This window comes from Macaca mulatta, chromosome 15 (assembly GCF_049350105.2).
Source record: "Macaca mulatta isolate MMU2019108-1 chromosome 15, T2T-MMU8v2.0, whole genome shotgun sequence".
In the NCBI taxonomy this organism is placed as follows: domain Eukaryota; kingdom Metazoa; phylum Chordata; class Mammalia; order Primates; family Cercopithecidae; genus Macaca; species Macaca mulatta.
In genome coordinates this window covers 5,143,526-5,171,496 of record NC_133420.1, presented here as the reverse complement: position 1 = coordinate 5,171,496, position 27,971 = coordinate 5,143,526, and the positions used below count along the sequence as shown (strand labels likewise).

Genomic DNA, 27,971 nt, shown 5'->3' with positions numbered 1-27,971 from the left:
GTCGACCCCACACCCCACACTCCCCACGCTCCGCCTCCCGGAAGCCCTCCTGGACGCCTCCCGTGGATGGGCCCCCGCGCCCACGGGGGATTTAGAGGAAGGTGCTTTGGGCGCTTTTTGCGCCATGTCTCCTCGGGGGCGGCGGTTGCCTCGGGAAGGTTCTCGCCTACTCCCGCAGCCCCGGTGTCTGGGACGCACCCGGCAGCCTCACTGCTGCCTCCTTATGGCGCGCCCGGCCCAGCCGTTGCCTTCTGTGGTCGCCGGGGGCGGAGCGTGCGGCTGGGCCCTGAGTCCCCCGGGTCGCCCCGAGCCTCTGTCCTCACCGCCGGCCCCGCTGCGGTCCCAGCCCGGGCCTGCCCGGAAGGAGCGCACGGGCGGCTCTGACCAGTCCCGAAAGGGGCTCAGAGGGCGACCAGGAGGTTTCACGCCGGTGCCGGGCGAGTCGAAGTGGGGGCACCGTGAAGGTGGAGGCAGGGCCGCGCCAGGAGCCCCGAGTCGAGCGTACACGGCGCGCACCCCTGGCGAGTGGGAATCCTCCGGCCCCGAGGATTCTCAGCCCGGAGACCGCGCCCGCCAGCGCCCTGAGCAGAGGTCCTGCGGGTCCCCGGAGGGTGTCCTGTTCTCTCCCCCGTCCTGCATCCATTCTCGCTCTGGTGGTTGGTGTCTGTGGTCCGGGGCGAGGGCCGCCTAGTGGAACCGGGATTCAGGCCGCTTGAAAGTCTGGGATCTCTGGGCGGATGGCAGCGGCTCCCCCGAGCTCGGCACGCGGGTCTTGGGCCCAGGGCGGGAGCGCTGGCGAGAGGGCTGCCCCGTCCTGCCCAGAGGGTCCTGAGGACTCCCGCTGCTCCTGGAGTCTCAGGGAGGAGTCCGGCTCCACGGGGTGGGAGTGGGCTACCAGGAAACCTGTGCCTCTTGGGGCTGTGCAGGACCGGCTAGCCAGCGCTGGGAGCCAGGGCTGAGTTCAGCCCAGCTCTGTCCACCCCACCCTCAGGGCTAGGGGAAGGAGCTGGGGGAAGGAGCCCCACCTCCCCCAGGCAAGTATCTGTGCCAGGAGCCCACGCAGAGGGACACCCAGCTCTCGTCTGGCTTTCACGTTGGCTTCAAGGTGGTAAGAGAGAGAGCTGCAGAGTGCGGTGTGTTTGCCAGTTCCTGCATCCCAGGCAGGGCTTCCAGGACTGTCACCTCCCCTTCCCACAGAGCACCCACCTGGAGGTGTCACCTGCCTTCAAGCGTGGGCCATTCATCCACCCGTCAGTCAACACCACCCACTGAGCATCCACTGTATCAAAAGGTTCAGACGTAAGGGGAAATTTTCTTTCTCTTTCTCTTTTCTTTTCTTTTCTTTTCTTTTCTTTTCTTTTCTTTCTTTCTTTCTTTCTCTCTCTTTCTTCCTTTCTTTCTCTCTTCCTTCCTTTCTCTTTCCTTTTTTCTCCTTCCCTCCCTTCCTTCCTTCCTTCCTTCATTCCTTCTTCCTTCCTTCCTTCCTTCCTTCCTTCCTTCCTTCCTTCCTTCCTTCCTTCCTCCTTCCTTCCTTCCTTCCTTCCTTCCTTCCTTCCTTCCTTCCTTCCTTCCTTCCTTCCTTCCTTCCTCTCTCTCTCTCTCCCCCTCCCTCCCTTCCTTTCTTTTCTTTTTCTTTTTTTTTTTGATGCGGAGTTTTGCTCTTGTTGCCCAGGCTGGAGTGCAATGACACCATCTCGGCTCACTGCAACCTCCGCCTCCCTGGTTCAAGCAATTCTCCTGCCTCAGCCTCCTGAGTAGCTGGGATTACAGGCGCCTACCACCACGCCTGGGTAATTTTTTGTATTGTTGGTAGAGACGGGGATTCTCTGTGTTGGCCAGGCTACTCACGATCTCCTGACCTCACGATCTGCCCACCTCGGCCTCCCAAAGTGCTGGGATTACAGGCGTGAGCCACCACGCCCGGCCTCTTTTTATTTATTTCTAAAATATTACATTGAGTCCAATTTCTGTGCTTAAGAAGAATGTACACCAAGTGCTGGGGTGGGGCTGGTTATAAATGACACCACAAATCATGCTTGTTAATAAATAGTGTGGTTCGAATCTGATGACCTACTGTTTGATTTGTTTCTTGTTTGCTTGGTCTGTTAATAATTGAGGATGCTGAAATCTTTCCCTAATTATAGATTTATGGTAGATTTATCCATTTCTCTCTAAGCTTCTATTTAAATAGGACATACTTATCGAGAGTTTTGTTTTTTGTTTTGTTTTGAGAAACTTCTGAATGGGGATGTGGTGTGGACCTGGAGGCTGATGGAAGGATTGAGGTTCACATGCAGTCTGCAGCTCAAACATCCGGGCTTTCCAGGAAATCCATAAATTACTAAAAGAGTATTTTCTGGCCGGGCGCGGTGGCTCAAGCCTGTAATCCCAGCACTTTGGGAGGCCGAGACGGGTGGATCACAAGGTCAGGAGATCCAGACCATCCTGGCTAACTCAGTGAAACCCCATCTCTACTAAAAATACAAAAAACTAGCCGGGCGAGGTGGCGGGCGCCTGTAGTCCCAGCTACTCGGGAGGCTGAGGCAGGAGAATGGCGTGAACCCGGGAGGCGGAGCTTGCAGTGAGCTGAGATCGGGCCACTGCACTCCAGCCTGGGCGACAGAGCCAGACGCCGTCTCAAAAAAAAAAAAAAAAATATTTTCTTTAATTTGCCCTGGACAGGTGCTGAGGGCAGATGACCCAGTCTGGCTATGTGGGAAGCTGCCAGCTAACCAGATGATCCCAAACGTCATAGCGGCTCTCCCTCATATGTGCAGAAATCGTTTCTGTGCAGTTGTCTCTGAGTTATTCTTTGACATCTGCCATGTATCGTCATGTAGTAACCCTTGTGATCTGTTTTTTTTTTTTTTTTTTTTTTTTTTTGAGACGGAGTCTCGCTCTGTCACCCAGGCTGGAGTGCGGTGGCCGGATCTCGGCTCACTGCAAGCTCCGCCTCCCAGGTTCACGCCATTCTCCTGCCTCAGCCTCCCGAGTAGCTGGGACTATAGGCGCCCGCCACCTCGCCCGGCTAGTTTTTTGTATTTTTTAGTAGAGACAGGGTTTCACCGTGTTAGCCAGGATGGTCTCGATCTCCTGACCTCGTGATCCGCCCGTCTCGGCCTCCCAAAGTGCTGGGATTACAGGCGTGAGCCACCGCGCCCGGCCTGTTTTTTTTTTTTTTTTTTGAGACGGAGTCTTGCTCTGTCGCCCGGGCTGGAGTGCAGTGGCCGGATCTCAGCTCACTGCAAGCTCTGCTTCCCAGGTTTACGCCATTCTCCTGCCTCAGCCTCCCGTGTAGCTGGGACTACAGGCGCCCGCCACCTCTCCCAGCTATTTTTTTGTATTTTTTAGTAGAGACGGGGTTTCACCGTGTTAGCCAGGATGGTCTCGATCTCCTGACCTCGTGATCCACCCGTTTCGGCCTCCCAAAGTGCTGGGATTACAGGCTTGAGCCACCGCGCCCGGCCAACCCTTGTGATCTGTGTGTGCACATCATAAAGGCTTTTTTTTTTTTTTTTTTTTTTTGAGACGGAGTCTCGCTCTGTCTCTCAGTCTGGAGTGCTGTGGCCGGATCTCAGCTCACTGCAAGCTCCGCCTCCCAGGTTCACACCATTCTCCTGCCTCAGCCTCCCGAGTAGCTGGGACTACAGGCGCCCACCACCTCGCCTGGCTAGTTTTTTGTATTTTTTAGTAGAGACGGGGTTTCACTGTGTTAGCCAGGATGGTCTTGATCTCTTCACCTCATGATCCGCCTGTCTCGGCCTCCCAAAGTGCTGGGATTACAGGCCTGAGCCACCATGCCTGGCCGGCTTTTTTTTTTTCTGAGACAAGGTCTCGCTCTGTCACCTAGGCTGGTGCGCAGTGGCGTGATCTCCACTCACTGCAGCCTCCACCTCCTGGGTTCAAGTAATTCTCCTGCCTCAGCCTCCTGAATAGCTAGGATTACAGATGCCCACCACCACACCCAGCTAATTTTTTTTTCTTTTTTTTTTTTTGAGACAGAGTCTTGCTCTGTCGCCCAGGCTGGAGTGCAGTGGCATGCTGTCGGCTCACTGCAAGCTCTGCTTCCTGGGTTCACGCCATTTTCCTGCCTCAGGCTCCCGAGTAACTGGGACTACAGGCGCCCGCCACCACGCCTGGCTAATTTTTTGTGGGTTTTTTTTGGTAGAGATGGGGTTTCACTGTGTTAGCCAGGATGGTCTTGATCTCCTGACCTCGTGATCAGCCCGCCTCGGCTTCCCAAAGTGCTGGGATTACAGGCATGAGCCACTGTGCCCAGCCGCTAATTTTTGTATTTTTAGTAGGGACTTGGTTTCACCATGTTGGCCAGGCTGGTCTTGAACTCCTGACCTCAGGTGATCTACCCATCTCAGCCTCTCAAAATGCTGGGATTACGGGCATGAGTCACCACCGTGTCCGGTTTCTCTTTTAATAGAGACAGGGTCTCTCTGTCATTTAGGCTGGAATGCAATGGCGTGATTGTGGCTCACTACAGCCTCGACCTCCTGTGCTGAAACGATTCTCCCACCTCAGCCTTCCAAAGTGCTGGGATTCCAGGCAGAAGCCACGGTGCCCGGCCCTTCTCTGCATTTTCTTGTTCTTCTTTTTCTTTTTTTGAAACAGTCTCTCTCTTGTCGCCCAGGCTGGAGTTCAGTGGTGCGATCTCAGCTCACTGCAATGTCTGCCTCCTGGGTTCAAGTGATTCTCCTGCCTCAGCCTCCCGAGTAGCTGGGATTACAGGTGCCCACCACCATGCCCACCTAATTTTTGTATTTTTAGTAGAGATGAAGTTTCACCCTGTTGATCAGGCTGGTCTTGCACTCCTGACCTCAAGTGATCCACCCACCTCTGCCTCCCGAAGTGCTGGGATTCCAGGCATGAGCCGCTGCGCCCGGGCGTTCTCTGCATTTTTCAAGGTCAGCAACACTGCATCCTTCCGACCACAGACAGGAAGAGTTTGCTGCTTTTAAGGACCCATGTGGCTAGATCTGTCCACCTGGGCCAGGCGCAGTGGCTCACGCTTGTAATCCCAGCACTTTGGGAGGCCGAGGCGGGTGGATCACCTGAGGTCAGGAGTTCAAGACCAGCCTGGCCAGCATGGTGGAACCCTGTCTCTACTAAAAATACAAACGTCAGCTGGATGTGGTGTCGAGTGCCTGTAGTCCCAGCTACTCTGGGGGCCGAGGCAGAAGAATTGCTTGAATCCAGGAGGTGAAGGTTGCAGTGAGCCAAGACCGTGTGACTGCACTCCATCCTGGATGATAGAGTGAGACTCCATCTCAAAAAAGATAAAATAAATAAATAAATGTGTCCACCTGGAAAATACCAGATTATCTTCCCATCCAGGGTCCACACTCTTACCGACATTTGCAAAGTCCCTGAGTCAGTTTTGGTAATTTGTGTCTTTCTTGGAACTTCTAGGAATTTGTCCATTTCATCTAAATTGTCTAATTTTATTGATTTTTTTTTTTTTTTTTGAGACAGAGTCTTTTTTTTTTTTTTTTTTTTTTGAGACGGAGTCTCGCTGTGTCGCCCAGGCTGGGGTGCAGTGGCGCGATCTCGGCTCACTGCAAGCTCCGCCTCCTGGGTTCACGCCATTCTCCTGCCTCAGCCTCCGAGTAGCTGGGACTACAGGCGCCCGCCACCACGCCCGGCTAGTTTTTTGTATTTTTAGTAGAGACGGGGTTTCACCATGTTAGCCAGGGATGGTCTCGATCTCCTGACCTCGTGATCCACCCGCCTCGGCCTCCCAAAGTGCTGGGATTACAGGCTTGAGCCACCGCGCCCGGCCGAGACAGAGTCTTGCTCTATCCCCCAGGCTGGAGTGTAGTGGCTCGATCTTGGCTCACCACGACCTCTGCCTCCTGGGTTCAAGGGATTCTCCTGCCTCAGCCTCCCTAGTAGCTGGGATTACAGGCGTGAGCCGCCGCGCCCAGCCAATTTTTGTATTTTTAGTAGAGACAGGATTTCACCATGTTGGCCGGGCTGGTCTTGAACTCCTGAGATCAAGCAATCCTCTTACCTCGGCCTCTCACAGTGCTGGGATTGCAAACTTGTGCCACCACGCCCGGCTAACTTTGTATTTTTAGTAGAGATGAGGCTTCACCATGTCGGTCAGGCTGGTCTAGATCTCCTGACCTTGTGATCTGCCCGCCTTGGCCTCCCAAAGTGCTGGGATTACAGGCCTGAGCCACCGCGCCCCGCCTGGGACAAGGTCTTTGTGTGGAGCTGGTGATGGATGCACTACAAGGAGCAGCTCCTGCCGTGGGCCTTGGTGAACTGAAGCCCTCAGAGCCTCCAGCAGGTGTCAGCGCAGCTCCGGGAGAGACGCCAGCTCAGCACCGCCCACACTGCAGCCAGGGCACTCCCAAGTGATGGAGACTCATGTCCAGGACCTCGTGGAGTTTCTAGAGGCTGGAAAGGGAATGGGATGGAAGGTGCCCCAGCACGTGGCCATTGCCTGGGAGTGTGAGCCAGCGATTTTTGCCATTCTGCCTCTGAGGATGAGTGTAGAGCATCGTAGCTTTTCTTTTCTTTTTTTTTTCAAGATGGAGTTTTGCTCTTGTTGCCCAGGCTGGAGTGCAGTGGCGTGATCTCGGCTCACTGCAACCTCTGCCTCCCGTGTTCAATCGATGCGTCTGCTTCAGCCTCCCGAGTAGCTTACCTGGCTAACTTTTGTAGTTTTAGTAGAGACAGGGTTTCATCATGTTGCCCAGGCAGGTCTCGAACTCTTGACCTCACGAGATCCACTTGTGTTGGCCTCCCAAAATGCTGGGATTACAAGTGTGAGCCACCAAGCCCACCTTCTTTTCCTTTTTTTAATTTTTATTTTTTTGAGGCAGGATCTTACTCTGTCGCCCAGGCTGGAGTACGGTGGTACAGTTATAGCTCACTGCAGTCTTGACCTCCTGGGCTCAAATGATCCTCCCAGCTTAGCATCTGGAGCAGCCGGGACCACAGGTGTGCACCACCATGCTTGGTTAATTTATGTATTTTTTATAGAAATGGGGTTTTGCCACATTGCCCAGGCTAGTCTCGAACTCCTGAGCTCAAATGATCCACCCACCTTGGCCTCCCAAAGTGCTGGGATTACAGGCGTGAGCCACTGTGCCCAGCCACCCGGTCCTTTTTAAGGCTGAAATGAGTACTGTGGATCAGGATGTAGTGTGACTGGTATCCTTACAAGAAGAGAACATTTGGACAGAGATGGACAGTAAGGCACCGCATAACAATGTTTTGGTTCACGATGACTGCATGTATGGCAGTAGCCCCGTAAGATTATAATAGCTTTTTTTTTTTTTTTTTTGAAACTGTGTCTCGATCTGTCGCCCAGGCTGGAGTTCAGTGGCGTGATCTCAGTTCACTGCAAGCTCCACCTCCTGGGTTCACGCCATTCTCCTGCCTCAGCCTCCCAAGTAGCTGGGACTACAGGTGCCCGCCACCACGCCTGGCTAATTTTTTTATTTTTAATAGAGACAGGGTTTCACCATGTTAGCCAGGATGGTCTTGATCTCCTGACCTCATGATCCGCCCGCCTCGGCCTCCCAAAGTGCTGGGATTATAGGCTTGAGCCGTTGCTCCCGCCGTAATAGCATATTTTTACTGTGTCTTTTCTTTTCTTTCTTTCTTTTCATTTCTTTCTCTTTTTTTTTTTTTCTTTTTTTTTGATACAGAGTCTCACTCTGTTGCCCAGGCTGGAGTGCAGTGGCGCGATCTCTGCTTATTGCAATCTCCGCCTCCTGGGTTCACGCCATTCTCCTACCTCAGCCTCCCAAGTAGCTGGGACTACAGATACCTGCCACCATGCCCGGCTAATTATTTTTGTAGTTTTAGTAGAGACAGGGTTTCACCATGTTAGCCACAATGGTCTTGATCTCCTGAGCTTGTGATCTTCCCACCTCGGCCTCCCAAAGTGCTGGGACAGGTGTGAGCCACCGCACCCGGCCTATTGTATCTTTTCTATGTTTACCTGTGTCTAGACACACAAATACTTAGCGCTATGTCAAAGTTGCCTACAGTGTGCAGTACAGCATCGTGCTGCGCAGGTGTGTAGCTTGGGAGTACTAGGCCGTGCACGCAGGCTGGGTGTGTTAGCAGGCTGTACTCTCCAGGTGTGTGCCAGCACGTGCCATGATATTCACCCAACAGGGAGATCATCTAACCATGCAGTTCTCAGAATTTGGGCCCATCCGCAAGTGACACGTACCCATATACGGGTGCATGTAGGGACGGTGACGCGAGGACCCGGGAGAAGATGGCCACCAGCGCTGTGAGACACCATGCTCCGTCGCCCACGCCGTCCACTCTGTGTGCTTTGTCTCGGCAGCCCCAGCAAAGCAGCAGGTGCACGTGCCTTGGAGTGGAATCCGGGTCTGGCTCTGAGGGCAAGGCCGCCTCCCAGGTGGCTGTGCTCAGTACAGCCCCAGCCCCGGTGCTGCCGGAGCTGCTTCCCTCCACACACACTAGTCCTGCCATCATTAGTGGCACCGCACTGCGGTTGGAATTTGTACTTCCTGGGTTAATTCTTGTGAAGTACCTGTGTAACCAAACCCGGGTTTGGCTGTTGCTGCTCTAAAGTCAGACATAAGAGACGAGGGTTGGTGGGAGGAAAAGCAGGTTTAATTGGAGAGCCAGGCTGGACATGGTGGCGTGCGCCTGTGGTTCTAGCCATTCAGGAGGCTGAGGTGGGAGAATCGCTTGAGCCCGGGAGGTTGAGGCTGCAGTGAGCTGAGATCGCACCACTGCACTCCAGCCTGGGTGACAGAGCAAGACTCTGTCTTAAAAAAACAAAAAAGGGGGCAGGGCGCAGTGGCTCACACCTGTAATCCCAACACTTTGGGAGGGCGAGGCAGGAGGATCATGAGGTCAGGAGATTGAGATCATCCTGGCTAACACGGTGAAACCCCGTCTCTACTAAAAATACAAAAAATTAGCTGGGTGCGGTGGTGGACACCTGTAGTCCCAGCTACTCAGGAGGCTAAGGGAGGAAAATGGCATGAATCCGGGAGGCGGAGCTTGCAGTGAGCCGAGATTGCACCACTGCACTCCAGCCTGGACGACAGAGCGAGACTCTGTCTCAAAATAAATAAATAAATAAATAAATAAAATAAAAATAAAAATAAAAGTAAAAGGAAAAGGAAAGAAAAAAAAATCAGAGAGCCAGCAAACTGAGAAGATGAAGACCTGGAGACCTAGTGTTCGGAAACAGTATCTTACATTTTCCATGCTGGCAGGAGGGTTTTCAGGGGACAGGGGATGTGGAGAAACTATGTGCAGGGCTTGGGATCAAGAGGGGACCAAGGCCACACACATCTGGGTGCCAGCGAGGGTCCGAGGGGACTGAGGACCACACACATCTGGGTGCCAGCGAGGGTCCGAGGGGACTGAGGACCACACACATCTGGGTGACAGCGAAGGTCCAAGGGGACTGAAGACCACACACATCTGGGTGCCAGCGAGGGTCCGAGGAGGCTGTGGCCACTTCTCTGTCCTTTGTCAGGTCACAGTAGTGCTTCTGTAAATCTTTAACAAAATCTAGTTAGTGGGTTATTTTTTTTCTTTTTGTTTTTTTTTTGAGGCAGGGTCTCACTCTGTTGCCAGGCTGGAGTGCAGTGGAGCAATGTTGGCTCACTGCAATCTCCACCTCTCAGGTTCAATCGATTCTCATGCCTCAGCCTCCCGAGTAGCTGGGATTACAGGCGTGCGCCATCATACCCAGCTAATTTTTGTATTTTTAGTGTAGACAGTGTTTCTCCATGTTGTCCAGGCTGGTCTTGAATGCCTGACCTCAGGTGACCCACCCACCTTGGCCTCCCAAAGTACTGGGATTACAGGTGTGAGCCACCGCGCCTGGCCCCACATATATATTTTTTGAGACAGGGTCTCTCTCTGTTGCCCAGACAGGAGTGCAGTGGTGCAATCATGGCTCACTGCAGCCTGAACCTCCTGGGCTCAAGCCATCCTACCACCTCAGCCTCCCAAGTGGATGGGACCACAGGTGTGTGCCACCACGTCTGGCTAGTTTTTAAAAATTGTTTTAGAGGCCGGGCGCAGTGGCTCACGCCTGTAATCCCAGCACTTTGGGAGGCCGAGACGGGCGGATCACGAGGTCAGGAGATCGAGACCATCCTGGCTAACACGGTGAAACCCCGTCTCTACTAAAAAATACAAAAAAAAAACCTAGCCAGGTGAGGTGGCGGGCACCTGTAGTCCCAGCTACTCGGGAGGCTGAGGCAGGAGAATGGTGTAAGCCCAGGAGGCGGAGCTTGCAGTGAGCTGAGATCTGGCCACTGCAATCCAGCCTGGGCTACAGAGCGAGACTCCGTCTCAAAAAAAAAAAAAAAAAAACAAAAAACCACAAAAAACCCCAGGCTGATCTCAAACGGTTGGGCTCAAGCAATCTTCCTGCCTCTTCCTCCCAAAGCACTGGGATTACAGGCGTGAGCCACCACACCTGGCTTTAAGTAGAATTCTTATGATTAGTAACCTCAAATTTTAGTGATGAAGATCTTTCTTTCTTTTTTTGGCAACATCTTTTTTTTTTTTTTTTTTTTTTTTTTTTTTTTTGAGACGGAGTCTGGCTCTGTCTCCCAGGCTGGAGTGCAGTGGCCGGATCTCAGCTCACTGCAAGCTCCGCCTCCCGGGTCCACGCCATTCTCCTGCCTCAGCCTCCCGAGTAGCTGGGACTACAGGCGCCCGCCACCTCACCCGGCTAGTTTTTTTTGTATTTTTTAGTAGAGACGGGGTTTCACCGTGTTAGCCAGGATGGTCTCGATCTCCTGACCTCATGATCCACCCGTCTCGGCCTCCCAAAGTGCTGGGATTACAGGCTTGAGCCACCGCGCCCGGCCTTGGCAACATCTTAACTTAAGCATACCCCGATAAGTGATCAAGATATTTATTTATTTATTTATTTTTATGTATGTATGTATTTATTTATTTGAGATGGAGTCTTGCTTTGTTGCCCAGGCTGGAGTGCAGTGGCGCGATCTCGGCTCACTGCAACCTCTGCCTCCCGGCTTCAAGCAATTTTCCTGCCTCAACCTCCTGAGTAGCTGGGATGACAGGCACCTGCCACCACACCCAGCTAATTTTTGTATTTTTAGTAGAGACGGGATTTCACCATGTTGGTCAGGCTGATCTCGAACTCCTGACTTTGTGATTTGTGGGGAAAAGAAAGAGAGATCAGACTGTTACTGTGTCTATATAGAAAGAAGTAGACATAAGAGACTCCATTTTGTTCTGTATTTCAGATGCTGTTAATCTGTAACCCTACCCCCAACCCTGTCCTTGCAAGAGACATGGGCTGTGGTGACTCAAGATTTTGTGCTGTGCAGGGTGTGCTTTGTTAAACTAGTGCCTGAAGGCAGTATGCTTGTTAAAAGTCATCACCATTCTCTTAATCTCAAGTACCCAGGGACACATACACTGCAGAAGGTTGCAGGGACCTCTGCCTAGGAAAGCTAGGTATTGTCCAAGGTTTCTCCCCATGTGATAGTCTGAAATATGGCCTCATGGGAAGGGAAAGACCTGATCGTCCCCCAGCCTGACACCTGTGAAGGGTCTGTGCTGAAGAGGATTAGTACAAGAGGAAAGAAGGCCTCTGGGCAGTTGAGATAGAGAAAAACATCTGTCTCCTGCCCGTCCCTGGGCAATGGAACATCTCGGTGTAAAACCTGATTGCATGTTCTATTTACTGAGATAGGAGAAAACCACCTTAGGGCTGAAGGTGGGACGTGCTAGCGGCAATGCTGCTCTTTTTAAATTTTCTTTCTTTTTTTTTTTTTTGAGACAGAATCTGGCTCTGTCGCCCAGGCTGGAGTGCAGTGGCCAGATCTCAGCTTACTGCAAGCTCCGCCTCCCGGGTTTACGCCATTCTCCTGCCTCAGCCTCCACCTCCCAAGTAGCTGGGACTACAGGCGCCTGCCACGGCGCCCGGCTAGTTTTTTGTATTTTTTAGTAGAGACAGGGTTTCACCGTGTTATCCAGGATGGTCTCGATCTCCTGACCTTGTGATCCACCCATCTCGGCCTCCCAAAGTGCTGGGATTACAGGCTTGAGCCACGGCGCCCGGCCAGCAATGCTGCTCTTTATGCACTAAAAAGGTTTATGGAGATGTTTGCATGTGCATATCAAGGCACAGCACTTTTCCTTAAACTTATTAATGTCACAGAGATCTTTATTCATATGTCTTTCTGCTGACCTTCTCCCTGCTATGACCCTATTGTCCTGCCACTTCTCTTTTTCTAAAAGATGGTAAAGGTAATTGTCAATAAATACTGAGAGAACTCAAAGACCGGTGCCGGCATGGGTCCTCTGTATGCTGAGCCCCGGTCCCCTGGGCCCAGTTTTTCTTTCTCTATACTTTGTTTCTATGTCTCATTTCTTTTCTCAAGTCTCCCGTTCCACCTAACGAGAAACACCCACAGGTGTGGAGGGGCAGGCCACTCCTTCAGTGATTCCCCTGCCTCAGGCTCCCAAAGTGCTGGGATTACAGGCGAGAACCACCGTGCCCGGCCTGATATTTCTATTTTTATTTTTTTATTTTTATTTTTTATTTTTTTTATTTTTTTAATTTTTTTGAGACGGAGTCTCGCTCTGTCGCCCAGGCTGGAGTGCAGTGGCGCAATCTCGGCTCACTGCAAGCTCCGCCTCCCGGGTCCACGCCATTCTCCTGCCTCAGCCTCCCGAGTAGCTGGGACTACAGGCGCCCGCCCCTGCGCCTGGCTAATTTTTTCTATTTTTAGTAGAGACGGGGTTTCACCATGGTCTCGATCTCCTGACCTTGTGATCCGCCCACCTCGGCCTCCCAAAGTGCTGGGATTACAGGCGTGAGCCACCACGCCCGGCCTCTTTTTTTATTTTAACAATAAGTTAAAAACCATTTTTGGCTAGGCATGGTGGCTCACGCCTGTAATCCCAGCACTTTGGGAGGCCAAGGCGGGCAAATCATGAGGTCAGGAGTTCAAGACCAGCCTGGCCAACATAGTGAAACCCTGTCTCTACCAAAAATACAAAAATTAACCAGGTGTGGTGGCACGTGCCTGTAATCCCAGCTACTTGGGAGACTGAGGCAGGAGAATCGCTTGAACCCAGGAGGCAGAGGCTGCAACATTGCACTCTAGCCTGGGTCACAGAGCAAGAGTCCGTCTCAAAAAAAAAAAAAAATTTATTTACCAAGGATTATAAAATTCATGTGAACCTAATAGGTATTTGGACTTAACTTATGAGTATCCATTTACTTATAGGCCAATTTGGTAACATGCTACATACAACACATAACAATACCTGTACATATACATAAACGCATTTAAACATGTATACATACACACACACAAAGATCCAAACCTTTTTTAAATATTTTATTTTTTTGAGACGGAGGCTGGTTCTGTTGCCCAGGCTGGAGTGCAGTGGCATGATCTCAGCTCACTGCAACCTCTGCCTCCCGGGTTCAAGTGATTGTCCTGCCTCAGCCTCCCGAATAGCTGGGATTACAGGCACATCTGGCTATTTTTTGTATTTTTAGTAGAGACAGAGTTTCACCAAGTTGGCCAGGCTGGTCTTGAACTCCTGACCTCAGATGATCCTCCCGCCTCAGCCTCCCAAAGTGCTGGGATTACAGACGTGAACCACCACGCCTGGCCTTTTTTTTTTTTTTTTTTTTGTCTGAGACAGAGTCTCGCTGTGTTGCCCAGGCTGGAGTGCAGTGGCGTGATTTTGGCTCACCACAACCTCTGCCTCCGGGTTCAAGCGATTCTCCTGCCTCAGCCTCCTGAATAGCTGGGATTACTGGCATGCGCTACCACGCCTGGCTAATTCTGTATTTTTAGTAGATACAGGGTTTCTCCATGTTAGTCAGGCTGGTCTGGAACTCCCAACCTCAGGTGATCCACCCGCCTCGGCCTCCCAAAGTTCTGGGATTAAAGGCGTGAGCCTCCACGCCAGGCCTAGTTTTTGTGTTTTTAGTAGAGAATGGGTTTCACCATGTTGGCCAAGCTGGTCTTGAACTCCTGACCTCAAGTGATACGCCTGCCTCAGCCTCCCAAAGTGCTGAGATTATAGGTGTAATCCACCATGCCTGGCCTGTTCTTTATTTTCAAGATTACTATTATTATTTTGAGATGGAGTTTTGCTCTTGTCACCCGGGCTGGAGTGCAATGGTGCAATCTTGGCTCACTGCAACTTCCGCCTCCAGGGTTCAAGCAATTCTCCTGCCTCAGCCTCCCAAGTAGCTGGATTAACCTTGCCCGGCTAATTTTTGTATTTTTAGTAGAGATGGGGTTTCACCACGTTGGCAAGGCTAGTCTTGAACCCCTGACCTCAGGTGATCCACCCACCTTGTCCTCCCAAAGTGCTGGGATTACAGGCATCAGCCACCGCACTCGGCCTATTTTCAAGATTATTTTGTTTATTTTTTTGACATTTGTGTTTCCAAATTAATTTTGAAAATCATCTAGCCAGTTTACATGGAGAGCCTGCTGGATTTTGATGGTGATTGCATTGAATCTGTAGATGAATTGGGGAGCACTTATAACACTATCGTCTTCTAGGCAGTGAACATGATACATCTCTCTTTTCACTTAAAGAAGAATTTCTCGGCTGGGTGCAGTGACTCATACCTGTAATCCCAGCACTTTGGGAGGCCGAGGTGGGAGGATCAGGAGGTCATGAGATGGAGACCATCCTGGCCAACACGGTGAAGCCCCGCCTCTACTAAAAATACAAAAATTAGCCAGGCGTGGTGGCTAATTAGCCAGACTGTGCCTGCAGTCCCAGCTACTCGGGAGGCTGAGGCAGGAGAATGGCGTGAACCCGGGAGGCGGAGCTTGCAGTGAGCCGAGATCGCGCCACTGCACTCCAGCTTGGGCGATAGAGCGAGACTCCGTCTCAAAAAAAAAAAAAAGCTGTGTGTTGTGGTGGTGGGCGCCTGTAGTCCCAGCTACTCAGTAGGCTGAGGCAGGAGAATCGCTTGAACCTGAGAGGCTGAGGTTCCAGTGACCCGAGATCAGGCCACTGCACTCCAGCTTGGGTGACAGAGCGAGACTCCATCCCGGAAAAAAAAAAAAAAAAAAAGTTTTTAATAACGTTCTATAGTTTTCATTGGAGAGATCTAATGGCTTTTTTTTTTTTTTTTTTTTTTTTGAGACAGAGTCTTGCTCTGTTGCCCAGGCTGGAGCACAGTGGCTGGATCTCAGCTTACTGCAAGCTCCGCCTCCCGGGTTCACGCCATTCTCCTGCCTCAGCCTCCCGAGTAGCTGGGACTACAGGCACCCGCCACCTCGCCCGGCTAGTTTTTTTTGTAGTTTTTAGTAGAGACAGGGTTTCACCGTGTTATCCAGGATGGTCTTGATCTCCTGACCTCGTGATCCGCCTGTCTCGGCCTCCCAAAGTGCTGGGATTACAGGCTTGAGCCACCGCGCCCGGCCGGAGAGATCTTTCATTACACATCTTTCATTAAATTTTTTGTTAAGCATTTTATGTTTTGCCATGCTATTTTAGTGGTATTTTCTGAATGTTGACAGGATATAGAATCACCATTGACTTTTGTGCATTGACTTTGCGCCCTACAAGGCTCTGACATTCACATATTTGTCCTAGCAAAGTTCCCGGTATGCAGCTCGTTCCTCTCTCCTCTGGCAGAGAGGCCCCGGATCTCAGGCCTGGCCTGCGGTGGGAAGAGCCTTGCACCTGGCACTGCCGGGTCTGCAAACCTTCGAGGTTGGATTTCCAGTCCCTGGGCTCAGTGCCTGGGAGAGGGGACGGACTACCAGGGAACATGGTGGGGCCCATGCTGGGGACACAAGAGCTGGCGGGGATTCCAGGAGGGTGTCCTCGTGGCAGCAGTTCCTTTCTGGAGGAGGATGACTGTGCCAACTGAAAAACCACCCGTGACCATGAGCCTGTGTTTGTGGCGCACCAGCCGGATTTTACGAGTTCAAAAAATGAAAAACAAAAATAAAAATGAAAAGAGGCTACACCTTGCAGAAGTTACGGAAACACGAACCACACAGACAAATCTCAACAGCATGGGGACGAGTCTCAGAGGCAGGACACAAGAAGCGTGTGCCACGTGATGCCTGTACAGAAAGCTCTGGAACAGGCGCCGCGAATCCACGGTGCTAGAAGTCGGGTCGATGGTGATGTGGGGCAGGAGGAATCGACTGGGATGGGCCGGGAGAACTTTCTTGGCTTTAATAATATCTTTTATATAATTGTGATTGTGGTGTGGGTTACTTGGGTGTAAACATCTACCAAGACTTGCCACACCCTCAAGGGATGCATTTTATTGCATGTAAATTACACCACCTTAACGTTGATGTTTAGGAATGTGAATGATAAACCTAACGATTTTCTTTCGTCTGGAATGGAATGAAAAGAAACAGCCCATAAAGAGACCAGAGGGGAAGACTTGAGAAGGAGCACTTTATTGACAAAGTAACCTTGGGAGTTGAAAGAGCTGGGTTACTTATTACTTTCTTCAAGATAAGGGAGCAGGGACCTCGCCATGCCCTCTGAAGAACCAGGAACCAGGATCCCGCCGAGGCAAACGCTGATCCCGGGCACTTCTGCGCTGTGCTGCGTTACACGGGGCGAGACCCTGCCCGCAGTGCTTCCTGGGCCATTAGGTCAGAAAATTTAATTTCCTGATGGCCACATAGGCTCGTGGGACATTGTATTGTTCAGCTAATCTATAAAATAATGTTTATTTTTAACTGAGCTGTGTTTATCACAGTCATCACTGCACAGACTGTGAGCGCATGGCTTGGGAATTTTGGCAGCAAGTTCATGTGACAACATGGCCAGGACGTTGACGCCACCGAGGGAGGCACAGCCTGCCACCCACCCAGCCCCCACCCCCCGCATCGCTAGTTCTTCTTCCTCCAGGGCTTCGTTTTAAGCGGGCACATTTCACAGATTAAAGACTACATTTCCCAGCCTCCCTTGCACTGAGGTAGGTCGTATGACTACGTTGTCGCCAATGGGATGTGAGCAGCTGTGGCAACGCAACTCTTGGGAGGTATCCTTGAAGGAGAGCGCCCTGCCTCCTTTCTGCGGGATGGAGTGCAGGTGTGATGGCTGGATCTGGGCTGCCATTTTGAGCCATGTGAACAAAAGGCCCATCCATAAAGTCTGGGGAGCCCTGGGCCACCCACCCCAGCTTCATTGGGCTGCGAAATTAACTGTGTCTTGACACCACTACTATTTCAGTTTTGTCATTTCTCTTTGGAAAGTTTATGGGATATTTTGAGTTTCATTCCTTTGTGGGTTGTCTGTGGGCCCGCAGATGGCAGTGGGGACCTAGTGAGGAGCTCACAGACCTGCGGAGAGTTTTATCCATTTAAACACATAACGGGTGTAAACCAGGTCTCCAGGCTCCATCTCTGAGCGCGCAAGTGTCTGAACACAGTTCTGTTCCTGCACCTCCGGCACAGCCACTTCCGTGAGAGGAGTGCGGCGGGGAAGCCAGGACGAGTCTGGAATTCCAGCGCCGGCCTCCTCTGCTGAGGCACCATGGCCCATGTAGCGGCACCTACGGCCCAGAGGGCCTGGCTCCCGGCGGTCCTGAGGGATGGGCGCCGGGTCCTGCTCCCACCCTAAGTGTGACATGTGGGTGGCCGCGTCCACAGGGTCCTGCTGACTATCTACTTACTCGTTGCGGCCCCAGGGCCTCCCCTTCCCGTCGGACCGCGTGGAGAACAGCACACCATTGCCAACTGCCTGTTTAGGACTATGAAGGGGTCAATTTCCAGACCCTGGTCTGGGGGTTCTTCTGCGGGCTGCAGAAGCCAAGAGTCGCTAAGGGGTACCTGCCACTTCCTCTGCCCCAGGGCGCCCTTGACCTCCGGGCATTGGGGCCCGGCTCACCGCAGCCTCCCACCCCGCCCCTCTCTGGAGCCAGCAAAGCCCACATGGCCCCGCCATCGGCCCCGGCGCCCGCCCTGCCTGCCCGCTTCCCTGGGGCCGAGGCGCGGGCAGGAAGACTTGGGGCCCGCGGGGGTCCGGGGCAGGGCGGACTCTGGGGGAGTACGCGCGGGAGCGCGGCCGGGCCCGAGGCGCAGTGCGGACGGCGGCCACAGGGCGGCAGCACCGCCGCGGCGGCTCCGACGCTCGGGGACCCGGGGGCTCCGGCCCTTGCGCCCGGGCGAGGTCGGTGGGAGCCCCGGGCGCACCCCCTCCCCTGCCGCGCATGCCCCCCGCGGGCCGGGCCGGGGCGGGCGGGGTCTCCGGCGAGGTCAGCGCTGGGTCGGAGTCCCCTCCCCACCTGCGCCGGGCGCACTCGAGCCCCACGCGCGGCTGCGTCTGGTGGGCGGGGAGGGGCCCCCTGAACTAGCCGCGCGTCCCAGGCCGCGACCCCAGCGCCGGGGCGAGTGGGTGCGCGGCACTGCGAGACGGCTGCACCCCCTCAGCCCAGCCCTCGACTCTGCCCTCGCCCTTCGCTGCGCTGGCGCTTTCCGGGTGCGCAGGCGCCCCGCCCCCGCCGTCTCCACCGTCCCCGCCCGGCGCGCTGGGGACCGGAATGGCCCGGCTGGTTTTGAATGCAGAGATCGGGCTTTGTGAGCGGCCGCCCCCACCCCCACATGCCCCCCACGGCCCGGCTCCCTCCCCCCGCACCCCGGCCCCAGCCCCCCGCCCTCATTAGCATAGCAGCTGCTCGCCGAGCCGGACGGCGCGGAGGAAAGGGCAGAGGCCTCGGGAATGAATGGGGGCCGCGGCTTTGGAGGGGCGAGAGAAGAAAGACCGACAGACGGACGCGCGGAGGACGGTCGGAAGAATGCGCCGGACGGGTGTTGGGGGTTTCCAGCGGGGGGGAGCGGCTCCGAGCAGTGGAGCCTGAGTGTGCGGGTATGGGTGGAGGGCGGCCTCCCGGGGACCCCCAAGTCCTGGAGGGTCTGCACTGGAGGCCCCGGAAGGGGCAGTTGCAGAGGTTCCCAGACCTTCCACAGCCCCCTCCCGTGGCCTGAGCCCTCGAATCCCGGCCTCAGGCTTCGTTCCCCAGCTGTCCCTGGCTCGGAGCCTCCTTTCCCGTCCTTCAAGGCCCAGGTGGACGCTGCCTCCTCCCCGCAGTCTCAAGGAGCTTCAGGGGCAGCTGGCCTTCACGAGGTTGGAGGCTCTGTGCGCCGGGTGTTCTCGTGTCCACGACACCTCTGTCCCACTCTGTGCTGAGCTACGAGGACTTTGGGGGACAGACCCCCAGCGGGCAGCTCCTTCCCGCTCTTCCTTCCCCGCACCCCGTCTCCCTGGCTTCTAAGTCCTGTCCACCCTCCTTTGGCCTGCTGTGTCCTGGCTCCCACGCCTGCTGGCTTTAGACATCACTCTTTCTAGCTGACCATCTTCCTGCATTTCCTGGTCTTTCCGTGGCGTCCGTTCCAACGTCAGCGCTTCCTGCCTCCAGCCGGGGTCAGATCAGAGACAGACAGTTGGACGGGAGCCCAGCAGTCCTGGCGGGGGATGTGGGGCAGGCCCTGACCTTGCTGGGACTGTCTCCTTTCTCTCAGGGGTTCCCAGGGACCCAGCCCCCACCTGCCAACCCCTCCACCCTGGCTCTCCTCCGTGCCTCTCGGCTGGACCCCTCACCTGGCCTCCAAGGCACACCTGCAGATCTGGGAGGCCAGGGCTGACGGTGTAGGCTGGGCCCCCCAGACCATCTTTCTCACCCTGGCCACAAAGGGGCCTGCCTGGGGAGGGGGGTTGGAGACTCCCCAGTAACTCTGCTGTAGGCCAGTACCCACCATACCTGCTAATACCCACCAATACCCTGCTGCAGTACGTGGTCTGCTGAGCCCAGAGGCCCTGGAAGAAGTGTGGGCACAGGCCACTGAACTCGGGAGGGAAACAGGCATCAGAGACACGCAGCAGCGTTGACCTGGCCATATTCAGAGACCAGGGACTTCCTCCTCTTTGCCTGTACCCCAGAGCTGCCCCCCTCCCCTTGTGGCCAGGGAGGCCCACTCTTGGTGCACAGGTGGCCAGCCTCCCCCTCCACTGAGCTGCTCATTCTAGGAATGTGCTACCCAGGGCTCCCTAACAAGGACAAGCCTGTAGGCCTAATACGTGGGCCGTGTTCAGCGCCCCCAGACCGCCCTCCTGGGCTCTCGACACCTGGACCCTCCCAGCTGAGATTTCATTCATAGATCTGACCCCAAGAGGTGGGAAGACAATCGCGGTTTTAGAGTGTGTCTGCCTGCCCCCTAGGGCTGTGCCTGGCAAGGAAGGTCATTGAGGCTGTCCCCAGCCATCCGGGCTGGTCAGTGCCCCAGTGGCACCTGGGGAGGAGGCAGACCCCCCCCAGGGCTCCACCCTCTCAGCCCTCCTCTCCTCAGCTGCCCACGGGACTGGGCGGGCTTCCTTTTGTTCCTGCTGGAGAGAAAAGCAGCACAAGGCCTTTCTCCGTCAAATGTATCTTTCAGAAGAGAGAATTTAAGGGAGCTGCAAAGAGTACCCTGGGGTGGCAGCCATGTGCCTGGGAGGCCCCTGGTGCCAGGCCAGGCCTCTCCACAGTGGGAGAACTTCCCGGATATTGTAGGGGCAGCCACTGGCTGGGACCCCACCCACCTGCAGGCTAATGCCAGTAACAAATGTTACCTTTGTTTTTCAGACCCTGGGTGGGGAAGTGTGGCGTGGTCCAGCATAGCCCTGGCCATCACTGGGGCTGCCTGACCTCATCCTCTGGTTACCCCAATCATGTCCAGGTTCTTGTGGCCACTCTCCTTTCCAACGGCTGGGGCATCCCTGGGCTGACCCAGGGCAAGACTTCCCAGAGCCTGCTTCAGGGAGCTGGCCCGTCTCCCAGGCTGATTCTGCAGGATAGGAAATGCGTAACCGACGGAAAACGCGCCTGGAAAACCAAGGGTAAACAGGGCAGCAGTGCAGAGTAGGAAGGCGGAGGCGTGGGGAAAGTTTGTGGGAAGGGCAGCCCTTCTGGGGACACGGTTTAGGGAAGCAGATGCCCCTTACACTCCGCGGAGGGGTTTGAAAAGTTGTTACCTTGTAACTCCAGGTCTTTACCCTTCTCCAAGTTCTCCCTGCTGGCTGCTCTTGCTGGGGGAGGGCGTGCTCCCTTGCAGCCCTGTACAGCGCCCCCAGGGCCCCAAAGGCATCTCAGGAGTGGGCCAAGAGTTTCTGCTCCTTTCTCTCAGGTGCTGGCAACAGTCATCCTGCTCTGCTCTCCTCTCTTGCGAATGGGGGTGCTCAGCCTCGACGCTCCTCTAACTCAGGGTCTGTGTTCTTTGGGGTGTTTGACTCCAGGCCTGTGTGGGCCTCCAGAGCTCCCAGGTGCCTCCAGGGGACTTTCTACTTGCCAGGAGTGAGCAGCTATGATATTTTCCCCCAATTTACAAGATACCCCCTTCTGTGCAGCAGGCACCCTCCAGCATGACCCCCTAGAGGGTAGGAGTGGGCAGGGCTTCAGGCCAAACTGTCCTCTCTGGTGGAGGTCTCAGCCGCTCTGCTGGGGAACGGAGCAGAGGCTGTGACGCCAGCTCTGGGCACTCTGGAGGCGCTGGGTCCTCATGAGTCCTGTGTGCAGCCAGGTTGGGCTTGGCTGTTGCATGGGGCTGGGAGCGAGTTTACCAGGCTCTGTCTTCAGGCAAATACAAGCCAAGCATTGTGCACCCAGCACCCACAAACTGTGTCGCAGCCTAACCCTCGTCCCCAAAGAGGGTGTTCTGCAACTTGTGCCAAAGCCAAGAAGGACCAACAAACTTTTTTTTTTTAATATAAAAAGATCAATGAAAAATTTATTTATAAATTTTTCACGCTGGGCTACAAGTCAATATCGTACACTCAGAAATGTGCTGCACAAACTTTATCCAGTTAGAAGTGATCATCCCGTGACCCACACACAGCTTCGATATAAGCCTAGAAAGTCTTAACATTAATTAACATAATTAAAAAGGTATTTGCATCTAGAAAAAATATACAGAACTCCTTGTGGAGTAATCTGTGCCTCCATTTCAATGTCTGCTTGTTTCACTGACATTATCAATATATTCTTCTCACACAAAGTTTTATAAAAAGCCACGGATGGCTGCCCGAATAGGACCAGCCACGCACAAAGGGCCTCCACCCACCTGTGTCCTCAAGTGCTCCCCATTTCTGCACGAAGGGTCAGCAGCATTTCCATGAAGGGGAAACCTCATTTAAATTTGAATAATTCAGCCTCCCTTTTATTTCTCAGGATCAAAACAACAAGGGGTGTGGGGCTGCATAGAAAACTGGAGCCACAGAAACCAGGAAGGGCGCCTTTCAGGACAGAAAGTGACGCAGGAGAACCTCCCCGGGCCCAGGTCTCGACGCGACCCCTCCCCCACGGCAGGATTTCGGATTCGAATTGAGTCCTCGAAGCTCTGGGAGGCTAAAAAGGGGCAAAACGGTCCTTCAATTCACTCAGCCATTAGCACGAGAGATTCACAGTCTTATAGGTATTTTATAAAAATATAAATATGGGTACACTCTGTTGCCTTCACAACGCTGGATACATCGCCCTTTAAAATTGGGTTTATAACCAAGATTCAAAAAATACACCTAAAACTTGGCTTAAAATATGTTAATATTTTATATTCTGTCATAAATGTTATGACATTTAATTGTGGCAAATCCATTTACTTTTTTTAAAAAAGTGTGCAACCGTTAACTATGATAGAACGCACTAGAAAAGGTAACGAACCTTCACCCCCCATGTTCCCGCCACCCTCGAGCGCCAGCGAGCTTCCAGGATCCTGGGGAAACTGCAAAACAAGCCGGTTTGGGGGATGGTGGCCTCATCCAGGAGGGGCGGGGGAGAGAGGCCCTGGGGCTCCCAAAACTCACGGATTTGAGGGAGAGGGAGAAGGAGGGAGGGGGAACAGAACTGGAGGGGGGTAGTAGACGAGGGGAGAAGGGAAGGGGGAGGGACAGCACGGGAACACCATCAGGCTGGGCGGTATTTTCAGTGCAACCAAGAAATGGTAGACTCAAGTTTTTAGTTTTAAGACTAGAAAAAAATGCATTACTCCCCCCCCAAACCACACTGACCACGCACAGTGTTTTCCAAACAAAAAAAAACCAGGCGCACAAACTCCACCCACAAATGTACACACACAAGATAAATAGTTTAGAACACCAAGAACAGCGAACAACAGAGCGTCTCCTCGGCCGTGCGCCAGCAGCGCGGACCGCGGACCTCGGGGCTGCTCCTCGGCGGCAGCCGGCATCCGCGCGTCCCGGGCCGGCTGGCAGGTCCTGCAGGCGGCGGCGGGGCGCTCCGAGTCCGCCTTCGGCCCCCGCCGCCCGCCTTTCACCTTCGGGAGAAAACATTTTGCGCAGAGGATCCGGTATCTCGGGATTCCGAACTTGCTGGTTGCGAGACTCAAATTTCAAAAGGGGCTGGAGCCCGCGCCCCGCCCCCACCCGCGAGGCGGCGGGCGGGCGGGGGCCGTGGGAAGCTGCTCCGGCCCGGCTGGACCCGGCTCGGCCGCGGGGAGGCGCTCGGCCGGCGGGGCTGCCGGACCCCGGGGCCGGAACGCACGCGCCGTATTCGCCGTGGCCGCGGGCCTTCTGGCAGGGCCTGCGAGCCGGGGGCGCACGGAGGTAGTTGGCGGGAAGGTACAGCAGAGACGACGCGGGCGCAGGACCGGGTTCTGGGGTCCCGGCGAACATCACCGGCCGCTGGCCGCGTACTTGGCCTTGGTGATGAGATATAGCACGATGTCCTGGTGGCCGCCGAATGCGGCGATGTGCAGCGCGCTCCAGCCGTCGCGGTTGGCCAGGCGGATATCGGCGCCGAACTTGACCAGCAGCTTCACGAGCTCCAGGTTGCCGTCGATTACCGACTGGTGCAGCGCCGTCTGGCCCTCGGGCCCGAACGAGTTCACGTTGAACTCGCAGTTGGTCATGTTCTGCAGTAGCGACTGCAGTTCCTGCGTGTTGCCCTTGCGCACAGCCTCCTGGAAGATGCGCTGCGTCTGAGGCGCGGAGCAGGTGGACAGCTCGGCCTGGCTCATGCTGCCGCCGGGCGCGGGCCGCGGGCCGGGCCGGGGCTCAGCGCGGACGGCGGCTGCGGCGCGGACTCCCGGCTGTCTCGGGGCGCGCCTCGGCGCATGGAGGGCGCGGCGTCCCCGGGCCCCGCACGCCGCCTCTGGGCGCTCCGGGCGCTCGGGGCCGGGGGTCGCCGCCGCGGGGACCCCGCCGCATCCAGCCGCGCCCGGGTGGGCGACGGGGGCGCGCGCTCGGCTCGCGGGGGCCGGGCCCGGCCGGGGACGGCGGCGCCGCGCGGTCCCGGTCCCTGCTCGGCTCGGCTGCGGCTCCCACGCGGTTCCCGGGCACCTCCCCACGCGCCGCAGCACTCGCTCGCCCGCCGCGCCGGGGCGCCTTTTACCTTCTTTATATTTGCATAACAATGGCAGCCCGTGACGCGCGCGCCGGCGGCCCCGGGATTGGGCCGCGCCCACGTGGGGGCGGGGCGTGGGCGGTGCCGGGCGCGGGGGTCCGGGGGCGGGTCCCGGAGGCGGCGCGCTTCGCGGCAGGGGGCGCTGGTCGCCGGCAGCGCAGGGGCGGGGGAGGCCAGGTGGCCGCCGGGGGGGTCCAGCTCCGTCGCTGCCGCCGTCCGCGCGCCCCCCGGGCGCTCAGCGTCTCTCCGCGGTCGTCCCGCCCCTTCTCCCTCCGGCCACCCGGGGAATTCCAAGCTCCCTGCGCAGCCAGACCCAGGCCTTGCCCGGTACCCGAGCGCGACCGCCAGGTGGCCCCGAGGGCGGCCTCTCTCGGGGAGGGGGTTCGCGGGCATCTCAGGCCCGTGGTGAGGGAGAGACCCCTCTGAGCGGAGAGGCGCGCGGCGACCCCGGCCAGCCTGCGCCTCCGGGCTCACCGTCCACGCGGGTGGTAACTCCAGGCCCTGACATGGGGCCCTCAGCCACGCGGGTCCTTCCCGCGCGCGGGCAGCCTCATGGCCGCCAGCTCAGCCTATGTGTGCCCCAACCGTACTGATGCGAGGGGCCTCTGGCCGGCCACCGCGGCTTCCATCGGCTGGCGGTGAAGGGGGTTCCGCTGTCCTCTCAGGAGGAAGTCCAGGGCGGGGGTGCCGCGGGAGGGTCGGGACTGCGGCCTGCCTCCCTCTGCTGCCCACCCACCAGCATGCCGGACACATGGGTCCTGCCCAGGTGAGCAGGGCCAGGTGTGGCGCCAGGGCTGTCTCAAAAGGGAATTCTGAAACGCCTGGCTTCCAAACTATAAAACCCGTTTTTATTGACCACTCTAACAATTGACCGGGAGGCACCAGCAGGGGAAGCACAGCGCATTTCCTCATTAGAGTTTTACAGTTTACAGCTCGCTGTGGTCGCTGGAAATTAAGGAGGAGTGATTCTCAGGCGCGGAGCAGGAGGCCAGGCAGGCTGGGGCTTGTATTCCTTCTGAAGCCAAACCGGGAATTCCGCGCAGGCAGCTCTGAGCTCGGGCTGGGGAGACCCCCCTGCCAGGCCTTGTCTGGGGACGCTCCATGCCCCCACATCCGGCTCCCCACAGGGGTGTGTCCCCACCCCATGCTGTGCTCACACTGGCAGGAAAAACTGGGCAGGCCCGCTTCGGGACCGACCCTGGCTGACTGGAGCAAGGTCCGGCGCCCCTGGGGACCTCCTGGTGGCCTGGGAACCTCTGTCCCTCCAAGGCACAGCTTAGAGCTCACTCTGGTCTTCCTGGGGCCGCTGGTTCTGTTCAGCCCTCTCCCCTGGGCCTAACTGCTTCTCCCAGGAGCTCTTAAGGGGGCCACAGAGGGTGGGAGGGTGCTCCCCAATGTGCAGGTGGGGTCATAGTGGAGTCCCAGAGTAGGTCCCCAGCAGAACAGAGATGGACACTGTGGAGCCCAGGCCTGGGGCAGAGATGGCACGGCCCAGACTGCCGTGCTCTGCTGGGCACTTTTGGCCTCTTAAGGAGGGGTAGCCGCTGGGCTGCCTGCTGGTCCCAGGTGCTGGCTGCGTCTCTGGACCTCAGACCAGGGCTGGGTGTGCAGGGCGCTCTGAGTTCACGGTCAGAAGGACAGGAGCTCAGTCCTGTGCATTGATGGGTTTTGTGCATCTGCCCAGGACCCAGCCAGGCTAGACTGGCAAGAGGCAGAGGGCATGACTGGGGGGTGGGCGGAGCCCTTGGCCCTCAGCAGGCACAGGGCCTCCCCTGGAAGGTGGATGGTTTGCAAACAGGCCAAAGCCCAGGTGGGCTCAAGCCGAGCCTGGAGAAGGCATTTGGCTATGCTGTGGGCCAGGAGCAGGGCCTGGGAGAAAGTCCCGTCGACATCCGTGGCGGCGGCAAACAAAGGGGCCCTGTGTGAGCTCGGTGTGGGAACGCGGGGCCTCGCCACGGGCGTGAAATCGGCGGCGGCCCCTGGCGAGGGCCCGGCGGCGCGGGCGCCCAGGCAGGGACAGTGTGGCTGGTGTGGCGGCCCTGCGTGGCAGGAGCCTACCCCCTGCCTGGGGTCCAGAGCGGGGTCAGGCAGAGCTGGTGAGGCCCGCCACTGCAGTGGGTCTGTGGCCCAAGGCGGGTGCCCAGGCTCATCTGTGGGGCTCAGAGGCCAGCCACACCACACTGCCCACAGGGAGTTCGCTGAGTGGCCCTGGTTCTTGCTGCTTCTCCACCGTGACTCCGAGCTCCCCTGGCCACACCCACGGCCCTGAAGCGGTTCCATTTGAGGATGGGAAGGGGGGAGGGGCCGGGGGCAACAGCTCCAAGTCAGCACTTCCCGAATGTTTGCTGAAGGACATCCAAAAGGTGGACATCTGTTCCAAATGCTGGGACATGGGGGTCCACCTCCAGCCACCCAATGCTTGTGCTCGAGAGGACCCCCTGGTGTTTGCTGGTGTTGCTTGGAGCCTTCTGCTGTCTGGGAGGCCCTGCCCTGGGACCCGGCGACAGGGCTCAGCTCCGACTGTGCAGCTGGGCCCTGTCCTTCCTGCCCTGCCTGTCCTGAGGATACTGGCCCGGGGGTGCCCTGCCTGTAACCCACCCGCCCCCAGAAGGCAACAGTGGGGCCCCTTCTCCCTGCAGGCAGCCCCTTCCTTTCCTTCCCTGGAGGCTCAGAGCAGTGGGCAACATGGGGAGGGAGGTCCGTGCGGGGCGGCCAGCCCGCCTGGGAGGGCCTAGGGAGGACAGCGCAGAAGGGGCAGCTGGCCAGAGCTGGGCCGAGGCCTGCGGCCACCTTAAAGGCACTGAGCGGGGAGGGAGGGTGGCGGGCAGTGGGGGCGGGGCTTCCAGCTAATTCATTAAAATGTGTCGGGAGCGTGGGAAAGAGGAGAGTGTTTCTTCCCAGCAGCCCAGACACCTGGTAGAAGGGCTGAGAGGATCGAGATCAAATAACAAACACTCAGCCCGGGCCAGCACAGGCCGCAGCAGAGGAAGGACGCCCGGGCAGGAACTGCCACAGACAATCCCTGCAACCGGTGGCTTCTGCCCACCAGGAATGGCCGCTCAGGGCATGGCCTGGCACTGGCAGCCTCAGCCAGCCGGTCAGCCTGGTGTCTATACCCTAGCCTGGGAAGCAGCCTGATGGGTGCTGACCCCCAGTGACCGAGGCTAGATTCCAGCACCTGGCCTGGGGTGGGGACTGAGCAGACAGCCTCACCCCCACCAAAGCCTGGGTCTGGGATGGACGCCGCAGAACCAGGCCGAGCCTGTGCTGGGTAGTGAGGGACGTGTGGAGGCGGGAAACATATGGCGCAGCACGGCCATGGTGGGCAGAGGCAGAGCCAGCCAGGAAGGACGGAGGATGCGTGATTTCTGTCTCCTTGCGGCCTCTGCACTGCTTTGCCTGCCTCTGCCGAGAGCCAACAGCAGCACTCAGGCCTGCGCTGGGAGCAGTGTCTCCAGGACGAAGCCAGGCCGGGTGGAGGGTGGGTGCCCTCAGCCACTCCCTCTTAAACCCTGCCAGGCGGAAGGAGTTCGGTCAGGGGCTGCCTCCTCAGGACAGGATGTGGAGCTGGGGTGCCCCTCCCGGAAGCAGATCCCAGTCCCAG

At 56.4% G+C, this 27,971-nt stretch overlaps 1 protein-coding gene across 1 annotated transcript; it reads right to left on the bottom strand.

Annotated features, from left to right (window-relative positions):
- Nucleotides 1-22,406: 22,406 nt before the first annotated feature.
- Nucleotides 22,407-24,325, bottom strand: NRARP (NOTCH regulated ankyrin repeat protein). Its single transcript, XM_028834544.2, has one exon. The coding sequence runs from the start codon at nt 23,979-23,981 to the stop codon at nt 23,637-23,639; it is 345 nt and encodes a 114-aa protein (XP_028690377.1). The 5' UTR covers nt 23,982-24,325; the 3' UTR covers nt 22,407-23,636.
- Between the last annotated feature and the right edge of the window lie 3,646 nt (nt 24,326-27,971).

Coding starts and splice junctions, on each gene's coding strand:
- NRARP (XM_028834544.2), bottom strand. CDS start 23,981: ATGAGCCAGGCCGAGCTGTCCACCTGCTCCGCGCCTCAGACGCAGCGC.